This window comes from Coregonus lavaretus (genome assembly GCF_964263955.1).
Source record: "Coregonus lavaretus genome assembly, chromosome: 15".
Lineage (NCBI taxonomy): Eukaryota > Metazoa > Chordata > Actinopteri > Salmoniformes > Salmonidae > Coregonus > Coregonus lavaretus.
Genome location: NC_140002.1, coordinates 27,632,095 through 27,652,946, shown reverse-complemented (window position 1 = coordinate 27,652,946; position 20,852 = coordinate 27,632,095). Strand labels below are relative to the sequence as shown.

Genomic DNA, 20,852 nt, shown 5'->3' with positions numbered 1-20,852 from the left:
TCATGAGAATGGTGAGGAATCAGCCCTACACGGGAGGATCTTGTCAATGATCTCAAGGCAGCTGGGACCATAGTCACCAAGAAAACAATTGGTAACACACTACACCGTGAAGCACTGAAATCCTGCAGCGCCCGCAAGGTCCCCCTGCTCAAGAAAGCACATATACAGGGCCATCTAAAGTTAGCCAATGAACATCTGAATGATTCAGAGGAGAACTGGGTGAAAGTGTTGTGGTCAGATGAGACCAAAATCGAGCTCTTTGGCATCAACTCAACTCGCCGTGTTTGGAGGAGGAGGAATGCTGCCTATGACCCCAAGAACACCACCCCCACCGTCAAACATGGAGGTGGAAACATTATGCTTTGGGGGTGTTTTTCTGCTAAGGGGACAGGACAACATCACTGTATCAAAGGGACGATGGACGGGGCCATGTACTGTCAAATCTTGGGTGAGAACCTCCTTCCCTCAGCCAGGGCATTGAAAATGGGTTGTGGATGGCTATTCCAGCATGACAATGACCCAAAACACACGGCCAAGGCAACAAAGGAGTGGCTCAAGAAGAAGCACATTAAGGTCCTGGAGTGGCCTAGCCAGTCTCCAGACCTTAATCCCATAGAAAATCTGTGGAGGGAGCTGAAGGTTCGAGTTGCCAAACGTCAGCCTCGAAACCTTAATGACTTGGAGAAGATCTGCAAAGAGGAGTGGAACAAAATCCCTCCTGAGACGTGTGCAAACCTGGTGGCCAACTACAAGAAACGTCTGACCTCTGTGATTGCCAACAAGGGTTTTGCCACCAAGTACTAAGTCATGTTTTGCAGATGGGTCAAATACTTATTTCCCTCATTAAAATGGAAATCAATTTATAACATTTTTGACATGCGTTTTTCTGGATTATTTTGTTATTCTGTCTCTCACTGTTCAAATAAACCTACCATTAAAATTATAGACTGATCATGTCTTTGTCAGTGGGCAAAAGTACAAAATCAGCAGGGGATCAAATCCTTTTTTCCCTCACTGTAACTGTTTTAAAGTCACCATTGGCTTCATGGTGAAATCCCTGAGTCGTTTCCTTCCTCTCCAGCAACTGATTTAGGAAGGACACCTGTATCTTTGTAGTGACTGGATGTATTGATACACCATCGAAAGTGTAAATAATAACTTCACCACGCTCAAAGGGATATTCAATGTCTTTTTTTTAATCTACCAATGGGGGCATTTGAAAACCATCCTGGTCTTTGTGGTTCAATCTGTTTGAAATTCACTGTTCGACTGAGGGACCATACAGATAACTTGTATTTACATTTTAGTCATTTAGCAGACGCTCTTATCCAGAGCGACTTACAGTTAGTGAGTGCATACATTATTTTTTTATTTTTCATATTGGCCCCCCGTGGGAATCGAACCCACAACCCTTTGTGGGGTACAGAGATGAGGTAGTCATTCAAAAATCATGTGAACCACTATTATTGCACACAAAGTCCATGCATCTTATTATGTGACTTGTTAAGCAAATGTTTACTCCTGAACTTATTTAGGCTTGCCATAACAAAGGGGTTGAATACTTATTCTTAAGACATTTCAGCTTTGAATTTTGTATTATTTTGTAAACATAAAATATTTAAAAATCCACATTGACATTATGGGGTGTTGTGTGGGCCTGTAACACAACATCTAAATTTAATCAATTTTAAATTCAGGCAGTAACACAATACACATTTGAAAAAGTCAAGGGGTGTGAATACGTTATGAAGGCACTGTATATCTAAATCCAAATTGGCTTTCCAGCAGGCTACTAAGAGGCACATCCAATGTTCAAAATGTAGCTTTTCTCCGTTATACAGATTAAAGCCAACCAGTTCTGGGGTATTGATAATGGATCACTGTTTTAATTGAAGCCATACAGAGTTGGTTACAATTACAATGTCATCCTCCAGACAGAACAAATATTACAGCAAAAAATAGGGGAAAAAGTATAAGGAAGGTATCATATTTCTGAATGGCATTGTAAATAAGGACGGTAAAATTGTCACACAAGCAATTCACGAAGGTGTATGGAGGTGTATGCTCAATACAAAAGTATAACCAACTCATTGCATCTCTGCCACAAAAAAGGAAGAGGCAATTTCTCAAAAGAGAAAGGAATTAATTGCGGTCCAACTCATCCCAAACCATCTTAATCGGGTTGAGGTCGGGTGATTGTGGAGGCCAGGTCATCTGATGCAGCACTCCATCACTCTCCTTCTTGGTCAAATAGCCCTTACACAGCCTGGAGGTGTGTTTAGTCAATGTCCTGTTGAAAAACAAATGATAGTCCCACTAACCACAAACCAGATGGGATGGGGTATTGCTGCAGAATGCTGTGGTAGCCATGCTGGTTAAGTGTGCCTTGAATTCTAAATACATCACTGACAGTGTCACCAGCAAAGCATCCCCACACCATCACACCACCACCTCCATGCTTCACGGCGGAAACCACACATGCGGAGATCATCCATTCACCTACTCTGCGTCTCACAAAGAGTAGGTGTGTCCAAACCTTTGACTGTGTGTGTGTGTGTGTATATACAGTGGGGGAAAAAAGTATTTAGTCAGCCACCAATTGTGCAAGTTCTCCCACTTAAAAAGATGAGAGAGGCCTCTAATTTTCATCATAGGTACACGTCAACTATGACAGACAAATTGAGGAAAAAAAATCCAGAAAATCACATTGTAGGATTTTTAATGAATTTATTTGCAAATTAAGGTGGAAAATAAGTATTTGGTCACCTACAAACAAGCAAGATTTCTGGCTCTCACAGACCTGTAACTTCTTCTTTAAGAGGCTCCTCTGTCCTCCACTCGTTACCTGTATTAATGGCACCTGTTTGAACTTGTTATCAGTATAAAAGACACCTGTCCACAACCTCAAACAGTCACACTCCAAACTCCACTATGGCCAAGACCAAAGAGCTGTCAAAGGACACCAGAAACAAAATTGTAGACCTGCACCAGGCTGGGAAGACGGAATCTGCAATAGGTAAGCAGCTTGGTTTGAAGAAATCAACTGTGGGAGCAATTATTAGGAAATGGAAGACATACAAGACCACTGATAATCTCCCTCGATCTGGGGCTCCACGCAAGATCTCACCCCGTGGGGTCAAAATGATCACAAGAACGGTGAGCAAAAATCCCAGAACCACACGGGGGGACCTAGTGAATGACCTGCAGAGAGCTGGGACCAAAGTAACAAAGCCTACCATCAGTAACACACTACGCCGCCAGGGACTCAAAATCCTGCAGTGCCAGACGTGTCCCCCTGCTTAAGCCAGTACATGTCCAGGCCCGTCTGAAGTTTGCTAGAGTGCATTTGGATGATCCAGAAGAGGATTGGGAGAATGTCATATGGTCAGATGAAACCAAAATAGAACTTTTTGGTAAAAACTCAACTCGTCGTGTTTGGAGGACAAAGAATGCTGAGTTGCATCCAAAGAACACCATACCTACTGTGAAGCATTGGGGTGGAAACATCATGCTTTGGGGCTGTTGTTCTGCAAAGGGACCAGGACGACTGATCTGTGTAAAGGAAAGAATGAATGGGGCCATGTATCGTGAGATTTTGAGTGAAAACCTCCTTCCATCAGCAAGGGCATTGAAGATGAAACGTGGCTGGGTCTTTCAGCATGACAATGATCCCAAACACACCGCCCGGGCAACGAAGGAGTGGCTTCCTAAGAAGCATTTCAAGGTCCTGGAGTGGCCTAGCCAGTCTCCAGATCTCAACCCCATAGAAAATCTTTGGAGGGAGTTGAATGTCCGTGTTGCCCAGCGACAGCCCCAAAACATCACTGCTCTAGAGGAGATCTGCATGGATGAATGGGCCAAAATACCAGCAACAGTGTGTGAAAACCTTGTGAAGACTTACAGAAAACGTTTGACCTGTGTCATTGCCAACAAAGGGTATATAACAAAGTATTGAGAAACTTTTGTTATTGACCAAATACTTATTTTCCACCATCATTTGCAAATAAATTCATAAAAAATCCTACAATGTGATTTTCTGGATTTTTTTCTTCTCATTTTGTCTGTCATAGTTGACGTGTACCGATGATGAAAATTACAGGCCTCTCTCATCTTTTTAAGTGGGAGAACTTGCACAATTGGTGGCTGACTAAATACTTTTTTCCCCCACTGTACACTGCTCAAAAAAATAAAGGGAACACTTAAACAACACATCCTAGATCTGAATGAATGAAATAATCTTATACTTTTTTCTTTACATAGTTGAATGTGCTGACAACAAAATCACAAAAAAATGATCAATGGAAATCAAATGTATCAACCCATGGAGGTCTAGATTTGGAGTCACCCTCAAAATTAAAGTGGAAAACCACACTACAGGCTGATCCAACTTTGATGTAATGTCCTTAAAACAAGTAAAAATGAGGCTCAGTAGTGTGTGTGGCCTCCACGTGCCTGTATGACCTCCCTACAACGCCTGGGCATGCTCCTGATGAGGTGGCGGATGGTCTCCTGAGGGATCTTCTCCCAGACCTGGACTAAAGCATCCGCCAACTCCTGGACAGTCTGTGGTGCAACGTGGCGTTGGTGGATGGAGCGAGACATGATGTCCCAGATGTGCTCAATTGGATTCAGGTCTGGGGAACGGGCGGGCCAGTCCATAGCATCAATGCCTTCCTCTTGCAGGAACTGCTGACACACTCCAGCCACATGAGGTCTAGCATTGTCTTGCATTAGGAGGAACCCAGGGCCAACCGCACCAGCATATGGTCTCACAAGGGGTCTGAGGATCTCATCTCGGTACCTAATGGCAGTCAGGCTACCTCTGGCGAGCACATGGAGGGCTGTGCGGCCCCCCAAATAAATGCCACCCCACACCATGACTGACCCACCGCCAAACCGGTCATGCTGGAGGATGTTGCAGGCTGCAGAACGTTCTTCACGGCGTCTCCAGACTCTGTCACGTCTGCCAAATGTGCTCAGTGTGAACCTGCTTTCATTTGTGAAGAGCACAGTGCGCCAGTGGCGAATTTGCCAATCTTGGTGTTCTCTGGCAAATGCCAAATGTCCTGCACGGTGTTGGGCTGTAAGCACAACCCCCACCTGTGGACGTCGGGCCCTCATACCACCCTCATGGAGTCTGTTTCTGACCGTTTGAGCAGACACATGCACATTTGTGGCCTGCTGGAGGTCATTTTGCAGGGCTCTGGCAGTGCTCCTCCTGCTCCTCCTTGCACAAAGGCGGAGGTAGCGGTCCTGCTGCTGGGTTGTTGCCCTCCTACGGCCGCCTCCACGTCTCCTGATGTACTGGCCTGTCTCCTGGTAGCGCCTCCATGCTCTGGACACTACGCTGACAGACACAGCAAACCTTCTTGCCACAGCTCGCATTGATGTGCCATTCTGGATGAGCTGCACTACCTGAGACACTTGTGTGGGTTGTAGACTCCGTCTCATGCTACCACTAGAGTGAAAGCACCGTCAGCATTCAAAATTGACCAAAACATCAGCCAGGAAGCATAGGAACTGAGAAGTGGTCTGTGGTCACCACCTGCAGAACCACTTTTTTATTGGGGGTGTCTTGCTAATTGCCTATAATTTCCACCTGTTGTCTATTCCATTTGCACAACAGCATGTGAAATGTCAATCAGTGTTGCTTCCTAAGTGGACAGTTTGATTTCACAGAAGTGTGATTGACTTGGAGTTACATTGTGTTGTTTAAGTGTTCCCTTTATTTTTTGAGCAGTGTATGTGTGTGTGTGTGTGTGTGTGTGTGTATATATATATATATATATATATATATATATATATATATATATATATATATATATATATATATATATATATATATATATATATATATATATATATATATATACACACACACTACAGTTCGAAAGTTTAGGGTCACTTAGAAATGTCCTTGTTTTCCATGAAAACATACATGAAATGAGTTTGTATTGGAAATATAGCAAAATGCATAGGAAATGTAGTCATTGACAAGGTTAGAAATAATGATTTTTAATATAAATAATAATTGTGTTCTTCAAACTTTGCTTCCGTCAAATAATCCTTAATTTGCAGCAATTACAGCCTTGCAGACCTTTGGCATTCTAGTTGTCAATTTGTTGAGGTAATCTGAAGAGATTTCACCCCATGCTTCCTGAAGCACCTCCCACAAGTTGGATTGACTTGATGGGCACTTTTTACGTACCATACGGTCAAGCTTCTCCCACAACAGCTTAATAGGGTTGAGATCCGGTGACTGTGCAGGCCACTCCATTATAGACAGAATACCAGCTGACTGCTTCTTCCCTAAATAGTTATTGCATAGTTTGGAGCTGTGCTTTGGGTCATTGTCCGGTTGTAGGAGGAAATTGGCTCCAATCAAGCGCCGTCTACAGGGTATGGCATGGCGTTGCAAAATGGAGTGATAGCCTTCCTTCTTCAAGATCCCTTTTGTCCTTTACAAATCTCCAACTTTACCACCACCAAAGAACCCCCAGACCATCACATTGCCTCCACCATGCTTGACGGATGGCATCAAGCACTCCTCCAGCATCTTTTCATTTGGTTTGCGTTTCACAAATGTTCTTCTTTGTGATCCGAACACCTCAAACTTCGATTCGTCTGTCCATAACACTTTTTTCCAATCTTCCTCTGTCCAGTGTCTGTGTTCATTTGCCCATCTTAATCTTTTATTTTTATTGGCCAGTCTGAGATATGGCTTTTTCTTTGCAACTCTACCTAGAAGGTCAGTATCCCGGAGTCGCCTCTTCACTGTTGACGTTGAGAATGGTGTTTTGCGGGTACTATTTAATGAAGCTGCCAGTTGAGGACCTGTGAGGCATCTGTTTCTCAAACTAGACACTAATGTATTTGTCCTCTTGCTCAGTTGTGCACCGGGGCCTCCCACTCCTCTTTCTATTCTGGTTAGAGCCAGTTTGCGCTGTTTTTGGAAGGGAGTAGTACACAGCGTTGTACGAGATCTTCAGTTTCTTGGCAATTTCTCGCATGGAATAGCCTTCATTTCTCAGAACAAGAATAGACTGACAAGTTTCAGAAGAAAGTTATTTGTTTCTGGCCATTTTGAGCCTGTAATCGAACCCCCAATTGCTGATGCTCCAGATACTCAACTAGTCTAAAGAAGGGCAGTTTTATTGCTTCTTTAATCAGCACAGCAGTTTTCAGCTGAACATAATTGCAAACAGGTTTTCTAATGATCAATTAGCCTTTTTAAAATGATAAACTTGGATTAGCAAACACAACGTGCCATTGGAACACAGGATTGATGGTTGCTGATAATGGACCTCTGTATGCCTATGTAGATATTCCATTAAAAATCAGCCGTTTCCAGCTACAATAGCCATTTACAACATTAACAATGTCCACACTGTATTTCTGATCAATTTTATGTTATTTTAATGGACAAAAAATTGCTTTTCTTTCGAAAACAAGGACATTTCTAAGTGACCCCAAACTTTTGAATGGTAGTATGTGTGTGTGTGTGTGTGTGTGTGTGTGTGTGTGTGTATATATATATATATATATATATATATATATATATATATATATATATATATATATATATATATATATATATATATATATATATATATATATATATATATATATATATATATATATATATATGATGGGATGGGATTAGAAATGATGCAGGTAATTTGATAGACTTCAATTCTATCTGCTAATTTCAATTTTTTCACCTAAATAAATAAATATCCTTGGCGTGACCCTGGACAACTCCCAGTCGTTCGCTGCAAACATCAAAGCAGTGACTTACTCCTGCAGCTTCATGCTCTACAACATCTGTAGAATATGACCTTTCCTCACACAGGAAGCGGCGCAGGTCCTAATCCAGGCACTCGTCATATCCCGTCTGGAATTCTATTGGCTGGGCTCCCCGAATGTGCCATCAAACCCCTGGAACTTATCCAGAACGCCGCAGCCTGCCTGATGTTAAACCTTCCCAAGTTTAACGTTAGCTAGCGAGCCAGCAAGCTAACGTTCGCTAGCTAGCTAACAGTACGCTTTAACTTGTAATGAAAACGACTTCTGACAAAATTAGAAACGTATATCTGAGAATGTAGCTAGATTCTTACCCGTATACATTAATGAACGCTTCACGCAGACTGGAACCATTTAACTCCGTTTTGTTTGGCCAGCGTTGTGTCAAAGGGAGGTAGCTCAGTTGGTAGAGCATGGCGTTTGCAACGCCAGGGTTGTGGGTTCGATTCCCACGGGGTATGATTGATTATTAATTAAAAATAATGTAAGTCGCTCTGGATAAGAGCGTCTGCTAAATGACTAAAATGTAAATGTAAATGTAAGTCACTCCGGTTCACACTGACCGTGGTGTGTGCAGAAAGTAGCGCATCACTTTTTCCAACTGATTTGTCGTTAGTGCCTGCTAAATTCAGGGCATCAATGTTGATGGGAAAAGTAGCAAAATTGTTGTAGTTCTCGATGGCTAACATTATATCTTTCAAAAACGGCGCGGTAGATAGGACTATCAACACATACTGAGCAGCTCACGTTATCGACAGCCGCATGCTACATGGCAGACAACTCATCTCCCGGCATGTCCAGCCCATCCATTATCTCAGCAAATCATGGCTAGCGGGAAGATCCCCGTCTCTTTCCGTGGCTAAACCAACTAGGCTCGTAATTTAACAATTTTATTCGTATTTACAGATGGAATACAAGTTTGTTATTAAGGCACTTGAAAGTTCACATGTTCCAGAAGGCATTTCTGCCAAAAAACACATTTTGATCAAATTAATGTTTACGTTCAAATGCCTCTACTGTGAAGTAGTGATGTGTGACATACGCCTAGTTTCCTGAAACGAGTCATGTGGTTGTCTCACCTAGCTATCCTAAGATGAACGAACTAGCTGTAAATCGCTCTGGATAAGAGCGTCTGCTAAATTACTAAAATGTACATCTGAAATGTCAGACTACATTGCAAGAACAGATAAGTCTGGAGTCAGATGTTAACATAATGCGTAATTTAGCCTGTTAAACACAACTGTTTCTAGAGAGAATTAGGCAGGTCAGATGCCGATAAAGAAAAGAAAAGTAGTGTTTATTTCCAGTAGTTGGCCACACCGTTACATGGCAAAAAAAGTAATTAACTACTGAAAACACTACCTAGATTAGAATATTTGATTTTGATTTGGGGAGGGGAGGTAGCATCTAACGATTGGATTTAATTATTTCTTGGGCACTGCTCGGTGATGTAAAGGATGCCTTTTTAATCACAATGTTCTACCGATTACGGATATACCTTCCATGTCGCTAAACAGGTACATGGTTTGCTAGTGATATGCAGATAGACCTCGTTCATCAAGGTGTATAACATGGGCTAGGGGCCTATCCATATAGCAGTTCTGAAATTGAATCCTGTGAATTCTTCCTTTCAGATGTAAACAATGGTTGAATAATTGTCATCGAACTGACTTGGAGCCAAAAACCCCTGAGGAGTTGCACAATTCCTTCAAAATGTGTGCAAATCATTTTGAGCCTTCCTTGATCTGTTGTGACGTAAGTATCTACTGAAGAAACCATTTATATTTCCAAAAAGCATTCCTTTTACACTTTCATTCAGTTATATTGTTCAGGAATAGAGGGGTCTTGAGTTACAGACTATCTATTCAGGAGGTGATTCATCTATGCATTAGCTAATAGACCCAATGAGCGGGTTTGGGATGTAGGCTTACATTAAATAGTGTGCAATCCCTTATTAACTGTACTTTTAAAGATATGTTATTGTTCATTAGCATTAGCAAGCTAGCTAAGTTGCTGGCTGTTCCATTGAAACACCTCCCAAGTTTGCTAGCTTGTGCAATATATCATATTGTTTTATGTTAATGGCTCTCAAACAAAAAAAAAAACTCTTGCACGCCCGAAATAACGTCTTGTCACGCGCTTAGGATAATTAAAAAGTGTAGTACACACATACTGTGTGACGTGACGTTTAAGTCATGTATACCTTTGTTGGGACTAGCTTAATCATAATCAAATCAAATCAAATTTTATTGGTCACATGCGCCGAATACAACAGGTGCAGACATTACAGTGAAATGCTTACTTACAGCCCTTAACCAACAGTGCATTTATTTTAAACAAAAAAAGTAAAAATAAAACAACAAAAAAAGTGTTGAGAAAAAAAGAGCAGAAGTAAAATAAAATAACAGTAGGGAGGCTATATATACAGGGGGGTACCGGTGCAGAGTCAATGTGCGGGGGCACCGGCTAGTTGAGATAGTTGGAGTAATATGTACATGTGGGTAGAGTTAAAGTGACTATGCATAAATAATTAACAGATTAGCAGCAGCGTAAAAAGGATGGGGTGGGGGGGCAGTGCAAATAGTCCGGGTAGCCATGATTAGCTGTTCAGGAGTCTTATGGCTTGGGGGTAGAAGCTGTTGAGAAGTCTTTTGGACCTAGACTTGGCACTCCGGTACCGCTTGCCGTGCGGTAGCAGAGAGAACAGTCTATGACTAGGGTGGCTGGAGTCTTTGACAATTTTGAGGGCCTTCCTCTGTTTTTCTGAAGGCCACCGGTAGGTCGTCATTGAAAATAAGGTATTATCAGTATTAAAAGGTAATGCATCTCCCTGGAGGTTCTTAGTATCAGGCATGCAACAGTGGCAATGAAATAGTCATAATAAGGATTGCTTGTTTCTTTTTCAGAGCACTTTAAGAACATCCTTGAAAGAGGGTGCTATGCCAACCATATTTGATTTTACAAGCCATTTGAACAAGCCATCAGGCCGCAACAGGAATAAGAGAATAAGAGAACCTGTAAGTATTGTCATGTTTAAACCACACAATGTTGTACCCAATATAGTCATCCTAACCTGATCTCAGTAAGTGTATAATCTGATACTATTGCATTAACTCCAGTCTACGTCTAATTATATATTTGATTCCTTTAGGCTGAGGCAGAGTTTGCATCCTTGAAGAAAGCTAAAGGTGATTGGTTTGGTAAATCCATTTATTTTACTAATTTGTTGTTTGTTTTACCATAACAATTTAAGATTTCCATATTTGGCCATCTATTTTCCTACCCAAAAGGACATTTAAATAATTGGGTCAACTTCATGGCAGTGCATAGTCATGTGGTCTGTATTGGGATAGCCTATATGTTAAGTAAGAAAAGTACACCCTTTTAATAGGATATTTGTAGAAATGTCTCAACATATTTATTCAATATTTGTTCTATCGCCTGTCCATGTTTTCTCCTTTACTACAGAAGATGCTCCACCTGAGGTAAAAGATAAGCCAGGAGAGAATAGTGCAACATGTGATTTACAGCAAGAGGACCAAAGGAGAGAGGATGTCTACAACTCCAAATCAAAGGAAATCCTTAAAGTCTACTTCAAGGAAACTCTTGCGTTCACTGGATTCAGCATAGGGAACGATGCAAACCCCAACACTGATGAGCCAATGGGAGGCCACAGGGGGCAACAGTCTCTCAACCCCATCTGTGTTGAAAGAATCGACCAGAAAGAAGTCCTCCAGTTTAGCGAGAACCTCATGCGGGAGGAGATCCGGAACAGTTTAAGGTTGGCACGCTTTTTCTCCATTCTGCTGCAAGATGTCACAAACATAGAGGGAAAAGATCAGATCCCAGTTTTCATCAGGTCAGTCACTGTGGCAGGATTCCCTCAGAAACACCTCATGGGGTTCCTGCCCTGTGATGCAGATGCTGAGGGTCTGTTTTACATGCTGCTCTCAGAAATACGGAATAAGTGGGGGCTGCGGATGGAGCATTGTCGAGGACTTACCTACCTAACCACAGGCAGTCTATGTCAGAAAATGAAAGATCTCACCAGCAGGATTCTGCAGGAGTTTCCTCAGGTAGTGCTAGCACCTAGTGACCCATACGCCTTTAACATGTGGCTCATCCGCTCCATGCCCATGCCTTCCATCCAGAAGGTTGTGAACACCGTGGAGGAGGTCGCCACAATGCTTAGAGGGTCCCCAGATCTTTGGGAAAGACTGGAGGGGAAGATCAAGTCATCATACGGCCACCTTAAAGGTGAAGTGGACAGAATCACAGAGGCTTGCCAGAACACCTGGGAGTATGGTGTTGATGCCTTCCAGACCATGTTGGACATTCTTGAGCCATTCCTCGTCTGCATCAACGAGGTGTGCTCGGCCGCGAACGCAGACACTGCTACTTGTGAGCAGATGGCCAAGCTCAAGCCGATCCTAAAGAACTTCAATTTCCTCATCACCCTTGTTGTTCTGAAGAATACCCTCTGCTGCGTGAGCATCCTCAACCCGAGTCTCAGGGGAGCCATCAGCATCAGCAGCACCTTGCAGTACACAATCTCCAACGCCTTAAAGCTGGTCAACAAACATCTGCAGGAGATAGCAATATTCCACAGGAAGTGGTTTTCTGACGCAGTGGGTAGGGCTAAAAAGCTGGGAGTGGAGGTTGCTAGGCCTGAGGAGAGCTCACCAGATACTGGCGAGGCAGGTGCAACTGAAACCTCTCTGGAGGATTTCTACAGAGAGACTCTGAGCAGGCAGATCTTACAGTACCTTGTTGCGGAGGTGAAGAGGGTGTTTAGCACTGAGATGGTTCGGATTCTGAGATGGCTGTCGTTGGTGCCGTCTTATATGGCTGACCACAATTTCAGTATCCGCAGGGATAAAGTGGCGGACGCGAACTTGAACAACCTCGCCCGGCCGGACACGTTTTACGATGAGCTTGGTTGCTGGGAGGTGAAGTGGAGACATGCTAGCAAGCGGAGGATCCTACCCACAACAGTGTTTGCAACATTGAAGATCCCAGACATTGCATTTTACCCAAACGTGCAGAGCCTGCTGAGAGTTCTGGGCACCATCCCCTGTGTGAACGCAGAGGCAGACGTGTATGGGCAGTACAACATGGTGCTGGAGAGGTACCAGTCCTACCTGAAAGCCACACCGGAGGATCAGAGACTGTGCAACATGGCATTTGTCTATGTCAATCAAGACGTGCACTTCAATGTTGAAGACATGGTGGAGTCCTATGTGGAGAAGCATCCTGACATATTGCACTTGTTGCATATGGTAAGTTTATTTTAATATAAAAGTTATTCATGTGTTTTTAATTTAAGTATTTGCTTAGCAATCACATAAACTGAAGATTTAAAATCATTTGAAAAACATAAAAAAATTGTTACCGTAGGTGGATGTTGAATAGTTCTTAACTTATTTGTTGTTATTTTACTAATATTTGCATTTGCTTTTATTTTCTATGTTCATAGGATGATGATGTGATAGAGATGCACTCTGCAGCTGGTAAGGAAATCATATTATTAATATATATTATATTTATTGCATCATTGCGTATATCAAAATATTTGCCTTAATACCTATGTTTATTCCTTCATCCTTCTTGGCTCACGCTCTTGACTGCTTGATTTCAGAACCAGTCTCTGAGAATGATGGACAACACACTCTAAAGGAGAATGTTGAAGAAACACAAAAAGAACCACAGGACATGGCCTTAGAGATGGAGACAGAGAGAGTGGAGCAACCGAAATGCGCGGCCTCAGAGACTAATAAGGAGGCACTCAAATCTGCTCTGCAGGCTGCGGTGACAGCTGCATATAACAGCCAGAGCAGACAGCCTGGTGAGGCCTCTGCTGAACAGGATGGCGAGGTTGAAGACACATTGAAATATGTGTCGAAGTCTGAGATGAAAGAAGTTCTCAGAGTATGCGAGGATGCAGTCAGGGAGGGAATTCTTTTGGAGGTGGGCACTTCCTTTTTCTCTCTGTTCATCGACCGCGTTGTGAAGTTAGGGGATAAAAAACATCTTCCCCTCTTCCTCAGGTTTGTGGACAGTTTTGATGTCATGCGATTGGAGCTCATGGGATTTCTGGATGTGGATCTGGACTGTGATGCCATGTCAGAGCGCATATTGGAAATTGTCACCAAAGAGTGGTGTCTCGATTTGTGTTACTGCAGAGGTCAAGCCTACCTAGGATCTGGTGATGTCTCCTACAAGCTGAAAGCCTTTGCCTGCAAAATCCAGGAAAAGTACCCCCTTGCAATATGCACACACAGCTCTTGTTACTCATTTAACACATGGTGGTCAAAATCCACCCCTGTGCCGTCAGTCAAACGGGCGCTGGATGTTTTTGAAGAGGTGTTGATGTTTTTTGGGAGCACGCCTATGCTTGAGAAACAGCTGGATCATGTCATTGCATTTGGTCTTAGGGAAAGCTATGAAAAGGTTCAAGAATTGCAGGGGAAGTTCTGTACCGTCTGGCAAGAGAAGCACGATTCCTATGAAGTCTTTGTGCAGATGCTTGAGCCCCTTGTTGAATGTTTGGAGAAAATCAAGAGCAACCCACAGAGATGGAAATCCTCACTCTCTCTAAAAGCTGGAGCACTGCTGTGTTTGATAAGGGACTTTGATTTCATTGTGCCCATGGTAGCCCTGAAGAATGCCTCATCCTTCACCAGGGAGCTAAGTGCAGGACTCCAGAAGGATCATTTCAGTGCAGCATCCCAGCTCTGCCAGATCAGTGGTATAGTGGCTACTCTCAACAGGGTCAAAACAAACATCAAGGTCTTTCACCAGAATTGGTTCGACGAAGCCTGTGCCCTTGCCCAGAGTCTGGTTGTGCAGATAAAAGTGCCTGATAATTCATCTGCGGCCAGGGATAGCATGATGAAGCCAGCTCTGTATTACAAAGATGCACTGAGTGTGCCCCTAGTGGACAACCTCACCAATGCTGTGAAGGATCATTTCTCTGAGGACCACAAAGAGGCTTTAAACTTCCTATCCCTGGTTCCCTGCTCTGTGACTGTGAGTTACATGTTTGAGATCCTGAGGTCAAAGCCTCCTCTCTATGCCAGTGATCTGCCTGACTCCGACAACTTCTTCACCGAGTTGTGCTGCTGGAGGGTGAAGTGGAAGACCAAAGTTGCATCAGTGACCATCCCAGACACCATCTTTCAGACTCTCCGTCTGCCACTCATGCAATACTTTGGGAACATCAACACACTGCTGAGGATCATGTCTGTGTTACCCAGTACGGTACTGGAGAACTGTGGGGAAGCAATGCGCCACAAGATGTTCCAGGAATACCTGAGGAACACCAGCTCCAAGGACAGGTCCCCATGTCTAGCCATGCTGCAGGTGGGAACCAACTTCAGCAGAGATCTGGACCGGATGGTGACTAAGTGCTTGAAGGTCACTCCCCAGGCTTTAGAGGGTATCTGCTTGGTAAGTTTTCAAAATCCATTTACATGATTATTGTTTTGTTTAATATGTTATGCAGTCTTTCAGAGCAGCCTATACTGAGATGTTGTCCTTTTTAAATATATTATTTCCTTTTAATAATGTCTATTGAAAAACAAATTCGCAGGATAAGGAATCCAAAAGTCTGATGAAGAACTCTGAAGTCAACATGGAAGGTATGTGATAGCAAAGCTTTGTTTCAATTAATCCCTGTGTGATCATTTAGTATTTATTAGCTAATAACTGTGTAATAACACTTACCATTTAGTATATGTTGGTAATAGGGATGGGCCCAGGTTTTGTCAAGTGAAACACTTGTTCTCATTCACCTTACTATCACCTTAATTTTATTCTCAATTATTTTTCCATTTTATTTTAATGACATGAACTCTATGGTAGAGTAAATAGAATTTACTAATTCACCTTTTTTATATTTTCAGTGGATCATGACAAAGATGGAGCAGAGGAGCTTGAGAATAAACAGTCTTCTGACAAGAAAAAGGACCAGGAAATTAAAGCGGTGGATGAGAATGGGCACACTGGAGATAATCGGCAGAGTTTGGAAGCAGTGTTCAGACTGGCTGCACGTTTGGGGAAAAATAAGTGCCAGCTTTCCGAACTCTCCAAAGAAGATCAAGACCTTCTCATCCAGGATCTCAGCATGTGCCACTGGTTTGGAAGAGATGGCAAGTTCACGCTTAACGTAGGAGAGGAGGAAATGGTACAGCTGCTTACAAAATCCATCAGGGAAGTCATACTCTCAGAAATACAGGAGTCCCCCTTCTTTTCTCTTATCACAGATAAACCAGTTGTAATTGCTAATAAGAGCTATCTGCCCGTCTTTGTCAGATATGTTGGGGAATGTGCCCCCAAGGTCGAGCTCATTGGTTTTTTGCGATTTTTTGAAACCTGTGACGTTGATGTTCAAGCCAAGAATCTCTCTGTGACTCTAACTGAAGACTGGGGATTGCCAATGAGTCAGTGCCGTGGACAAGCATTAATGCGCATGGGTTATGGTTGTCACAGCCTGAAGAAGATGTCTTTGGAGTTCCTCGAGAGCTATCCTCTGTCTGTCATCACACCCAGTGAGTCTTGTGGTCTTGCCTGTTGGCTAGCAGGAAGCGTACACTGCCCACCTGTCACAAAGATGCTGCAAATTGTGGAAGACCTCCTACTGTTTTTTGACCGGTCACCTGGGCTAGAGGCAGAGCTAGCACAGGCTGTGGATGGGTTACTTAATACACCTCGGGAGGCCTTGGAGGAGATTCCAGAAACCTGTTGCTCCAGGTGGAAGAAGAGGGAGGACTTTTTTGATCTCCTAGTTGACACATTGGAGGGAGTCTTGAGTTGCCTGGATTCAGTTAGTGCCCGTGGTGCTGGAACTATGTCGCTACATGCACAGGTCCTCGCCACTGCTTTGAGAGATACAGATTTTGTCGTCACACTTGTGATCCTGAAGAACGCTTGTGCTCCTCTTCGGAACTGCAGCACTGTCTTCCGCTGTGGTAACCCTGCTGACATCATCTGTGAAGTGGAGAAGATCGTACCAATCATAGAGACACTGAACAAGATGCTGGAGAACATAAGCACTGTACATTCACCTTGGTTTGAGGAAGCATTCCAACTAGCATCCAAGGTGGCCCCTCAGCAAGTGTGTTTCCCAGAGAAAGCTAACTCTTACGAGTCTCCAGAGATGTACTACAAGGACAACTTGAGTGTTCCTCTACTGAGCAGCCTCGTTGATGAAATGAAGTACAACTTCTCCGACAGTCACTTAAAAGCCCTGAAAATCTTGTCTCTGCTCCCCACCTGCAATCCACAGCCCATTTCAGAGCCAATCCGCGCAGAGTCCACAGACAAGCTATACAGTCTCTACCTGTCCGACCTCCCTGATCCTGACACAGTAGAGCAGGATATCAGTAACTGGGCCTCTGTCTGGAAAGAGAAATATCAAGACGTCTCACCACCAGCGTCTATCTCTGAGATACTGCTTCACGCTGAGTCTCAACGCCATCCCACGGTGACCAGGCTGCTCAGACTGGTGGCTGTTCTACCCAGCGTCAGTATGGAGTGGGACCTGATGAAGACCACCCTGAACTCCATGAGAGCTCTGCTGAAGAACACTGTCTGCAAGGGCAGCAAAACAGATACTGTGATGCTTCTCATGCATTACCCAACTGTTCAAAGACTAGGGGAGGTAATTGAGAAGTGCATTGAAGTTGACCCAGAAAGCAGCCCATGTCTTGAGCAGGTACATTAACAGCAATACTCCTTTTAGCATTCCAATGCTGATGTATTTATGACTGATTTTATTGGTATAGGTATGCATAAAACATTTTTATATTTTATTTATACATTTTCAGTTTTACAGACCGATAATAACAGGAAACAATACATCATCAACACCACTCACCACTTGACAAGACATGCATATTAAATGTATTGTGTTGTAAATGTATTGATTTCTGTTATATGATTTAGGTGAAGAAACAAATTCAAGGTCTGAAGCTGGAAAGTGGTAAGTGAAAGTTTTAAATCATATGAACATTCATCATGACGTGCTATTACATGGTTCATGTAGAATATGATATCATAAAGCATCATTTTTTAGGAGAGTGAAAATGAGGGAAAGGGGGGAGGTGGTTGAATTAACTTTGTGTGTTTCTGTTTAGATTTTAGAGCTTTGGATGTAAACCCTGATGGAAGACATGAGCAGGCAGTTGAGGAACACCAAGCTGGTATGTCAGAGCAACTCCCTGCAGGAGAGCTGAAGGCAGAGGAAGAGGCAGAGGACAACGTGAAAGTGGAAGATGCTGTGATAAAGGAGGACATTATGATCACAGAGGACATTGTGATCACAGAGGACTTTATGGTGGCAGAGGGCGGCAGGGTGGCAGAGGGCGGCGGTGTGGCAGAGGGCGGCGTGAAAGTAGAAGACTGCGTGATAACAGAGGAAGTTGTGTTTGCAGAGGACAATGTGAAAGCAGTGGACATCGTGTTAGCCGAGGACGGCGTGAAGGCAGAGGACGGTGTTGTGATAGTAGAGGATGGGGTCGTAGGTTTGAAGCAGGCCATGTCTTTCTACGACCCACCTGTGCGTGAGGAAATCCTCAAGGAACTCTGGGACTCACAGTTCTTTACAATAATAACGGAACGGGCGGTTGAGATTGAGGGACAGCTCTACGTCCCCCTGTGCATCAGGTACTTGGACAAACAGGACACTCAGTGCGAGGAGACTGTAGCTTTCATCCCGTTCAGCCAGGACACTGCTGTCTTGGCTGATGCTATTGAAATAGCCCTATCAGAGAAATTGGGGCTCAACATGGAGTACTGTAGAGGGCAGGCTTTGCTAAGTGTTGGTGAGGTAGGGTCTCAGATGAGGGCTGTCTCTGCTGTAATATCCCAGAAATACCCCCTGGCCATGCGAACAGTCAGCTCTGCGGTGTCTCTGAATGTGTGGCTAGCCAGGTCATCTCCTGCAGTGGCAGCAGCAGACTGTGCAGCATCTGTAGAAAACATGTTACAATGGCTCACAGAGGACACAGAACGACAGACCAAACTGGAAGACATGATCATTGCCATGTTCCAACATAATGAGGGGAAGGGTAATGAGCTTAGGGACAAGCTTATCAAGAACTGGGAGAAGAGTAATGATATGCATGAGTTGATGGTAGAGCTTCTAGAGGTAGTCATGCTGTGCTTGAATGAGCTGAAAAGTGAGGAGACTAGCTCAGGGACTGGCCAAGCACTGCTGTACTTCAATAAAGTCAGAAGTTTTGAGTTCATCTTCTCGGCTGTCGTGTTGAAGAATGTCCTGAGTTTGACCAAAAAGCTGAGCCAATCTCTTCAGGGCAAGCCTCTAGATGTGTTGCTAGCTATGAATAGCTTGCCTGACCTCCTAACTTCCCTCAATGAATTGAAGAGTGATATCGACACACATCACAATGCCTGGTTTGAGGAAGCTGTCACTTTAGCTTCCAAGCTGCAGATAACGCTGTTGCACTCTGCGCTTCTAGAACCCCTGAGTCAGTTTTACAAAATAGCGGTGAGTCAGAAGTTGGTAGAGCACTCCATTGTTGAGGTCAGTGAGCTCTTCACAGAGAAGGTCCTCAGTACCCTGAGGTGCCTGGAGATTGTGCCTTATGCCATGTCAAAGGTGGAAAACAGCAGTGTAAATGCCCATGTTTTCCGCATGTACAAAGACGACATGCCTGACCTGGCATCACTCCCCACAGAGATGAAGTCTTGGAGAGAGAAGTGGTTGGATCCCATGTCCGGGTATCTTCCAGCCACTGTGCTCGACACTCTGAAGGCATCAGACATTAGGAGCTTTAGTAACATTGAAACCCTCCTAAGGCTCCTTGTCATACTACCATTTTCCCGGAGGGAGAGTACCTTCAGGCAGGGAAAGAGAAGCCTCCAGGGGTTCATACAGCAGGAGACCAGGTCCATTTCTGAACTTCATCCTCTGTAAAAAGTTGGTGTTCCCTCAAGCTCTCAAGCAGGTTTCTGAGTTGGTGTCCTATACTGCTGACCCACTGTATCCTTGAGTAAATATCCAACCTAATTTAGGTCTCAATACAATTTTTAACTTACTAGAAGACATTTCCCTGCATACATGAATGATCTAAATATTTTGGTCATTTGTTTTCCTGCAAGCATATATATTTTTTGTTTAAGTTGTTTGGATAATTGTACTGCCTAATGGGACCAATGTCTTGCCAAAAAAAGCAATGCTCACCTGAGGGTTACCAATGCGTGTGTGCCTTTATGCATAATTAACAGTCAACCCAATGAACCATAAGAATATAGATGTCTGAAAATGACACAGTCCCATCAGGCTTTTTGAAATAACGTTTATTTTTGTCAGCACCAAATAACATTGGACTGAATTTAAGAATCACTTGCATTAATTCACTGTCAATTAATAAGTTGTATCATTGTATCATTTTCCTTGGCACAAATAGAAATGGTTAGTTCTGTCATGTAGATGTTTTATGATTATTTCCTAGGTCTTTAGGAGAGTTAATTTTCTGTGAAGAATTCTCCAATTACTGACTCCTTAAGAGTTAAGCATTCATATATATTTGTCAAAAAAAATAATAAAAAGTTATAAAAAGACCCAATGTTCTTGTTGAATATGATTTGTCACATTGCAGTATTAGGCCTACCATAATGAGTAAATTGATTTTCAACACAGTCACAAGAGGGCGCTATAAGCCTACATTTTGAGAGGAAATTCTATTTGTATTTAATTTGGGCTATATTAAGAGTACCCTTGTCTTTATTCATATAGAAATGTTTAGTTATAAAACATATTTTAATGAACTAATTTGATGGTTTTTTTTGTCAGACTTCAACTGAATACAGCTGTCAGCTCTGTTGAGGATTGGAGAATGTAAGAATTGTCACACCTTTGATATGGGATCCTATGCCATATAAACCATGAAGCTTTCTGTTTGTCTTACCGGTTTACAATCTTTAATGGGAATATCACAATCTTAGTGTCATGAAGGTGGTATATAGCTACACATTGAGTGATGGTGTCTACTACTTAATGGATATTATTAAAGACAAATCAATCA

General features: G+C 43.1%; 1 protein-coding gene across 3 annotated transcripts in view; it reads left to right on the top strand.

Moving 5' to 3' along the window:
- The window catches only part of LOC311142817 (uncharacterized protein), a 28,083-nt gene extending 7,690 nt beyond the window's left edge, over nt 1–20,393 (top strand). The window contains exons 2-11 of one of the 3 annotated variants that reach the window (XM_084178508.1): nt 9,438–9,558; nt 10,710–10,820; nt 10,955–10,991; nt 11,272–13,082; nt 13,280–13,313; nt 13,442–15,252; nt 15,395–15,443; nt 15,708–17,518; nt 17,749–17,785; nt 17,940–20,393. In XM_084178508.1, coding sequence (XP_084034634.1) covers nt 9,438–9,558; nt 10,710–10,820; nt 10,955–10,991; nt 11,272–13,082; nt 13,280–13,313; nt 13,442–15,252; nt 15,395–15,443; nt 15,708–17,518; nt 17,749–17,785; nt 17,940–19,741 — 7,624 coding nt within the window. In that variant the 3' untranslated portion in view covers nt 19,742–20,393. Of the gene's footprint in view, nt 1–9,437; nt 9,559–10,709; nt 10,821–10,954; nt 11,004–11,271; nt 13,083–13,279; nt 13,314–13,441; nt 15,253–15,394; nt 15,444–15,707; nt 17,519–17,748; nt 17,786–17,939 lie in introns of all 3 variants that reach the window. The other 2 variants (XM_084178509.1, XM_084178507.1) reach the window with 2 other exon arrangements.
- Nucleotides 20,394–20,852: the final 459 nt, after the last annotated feature.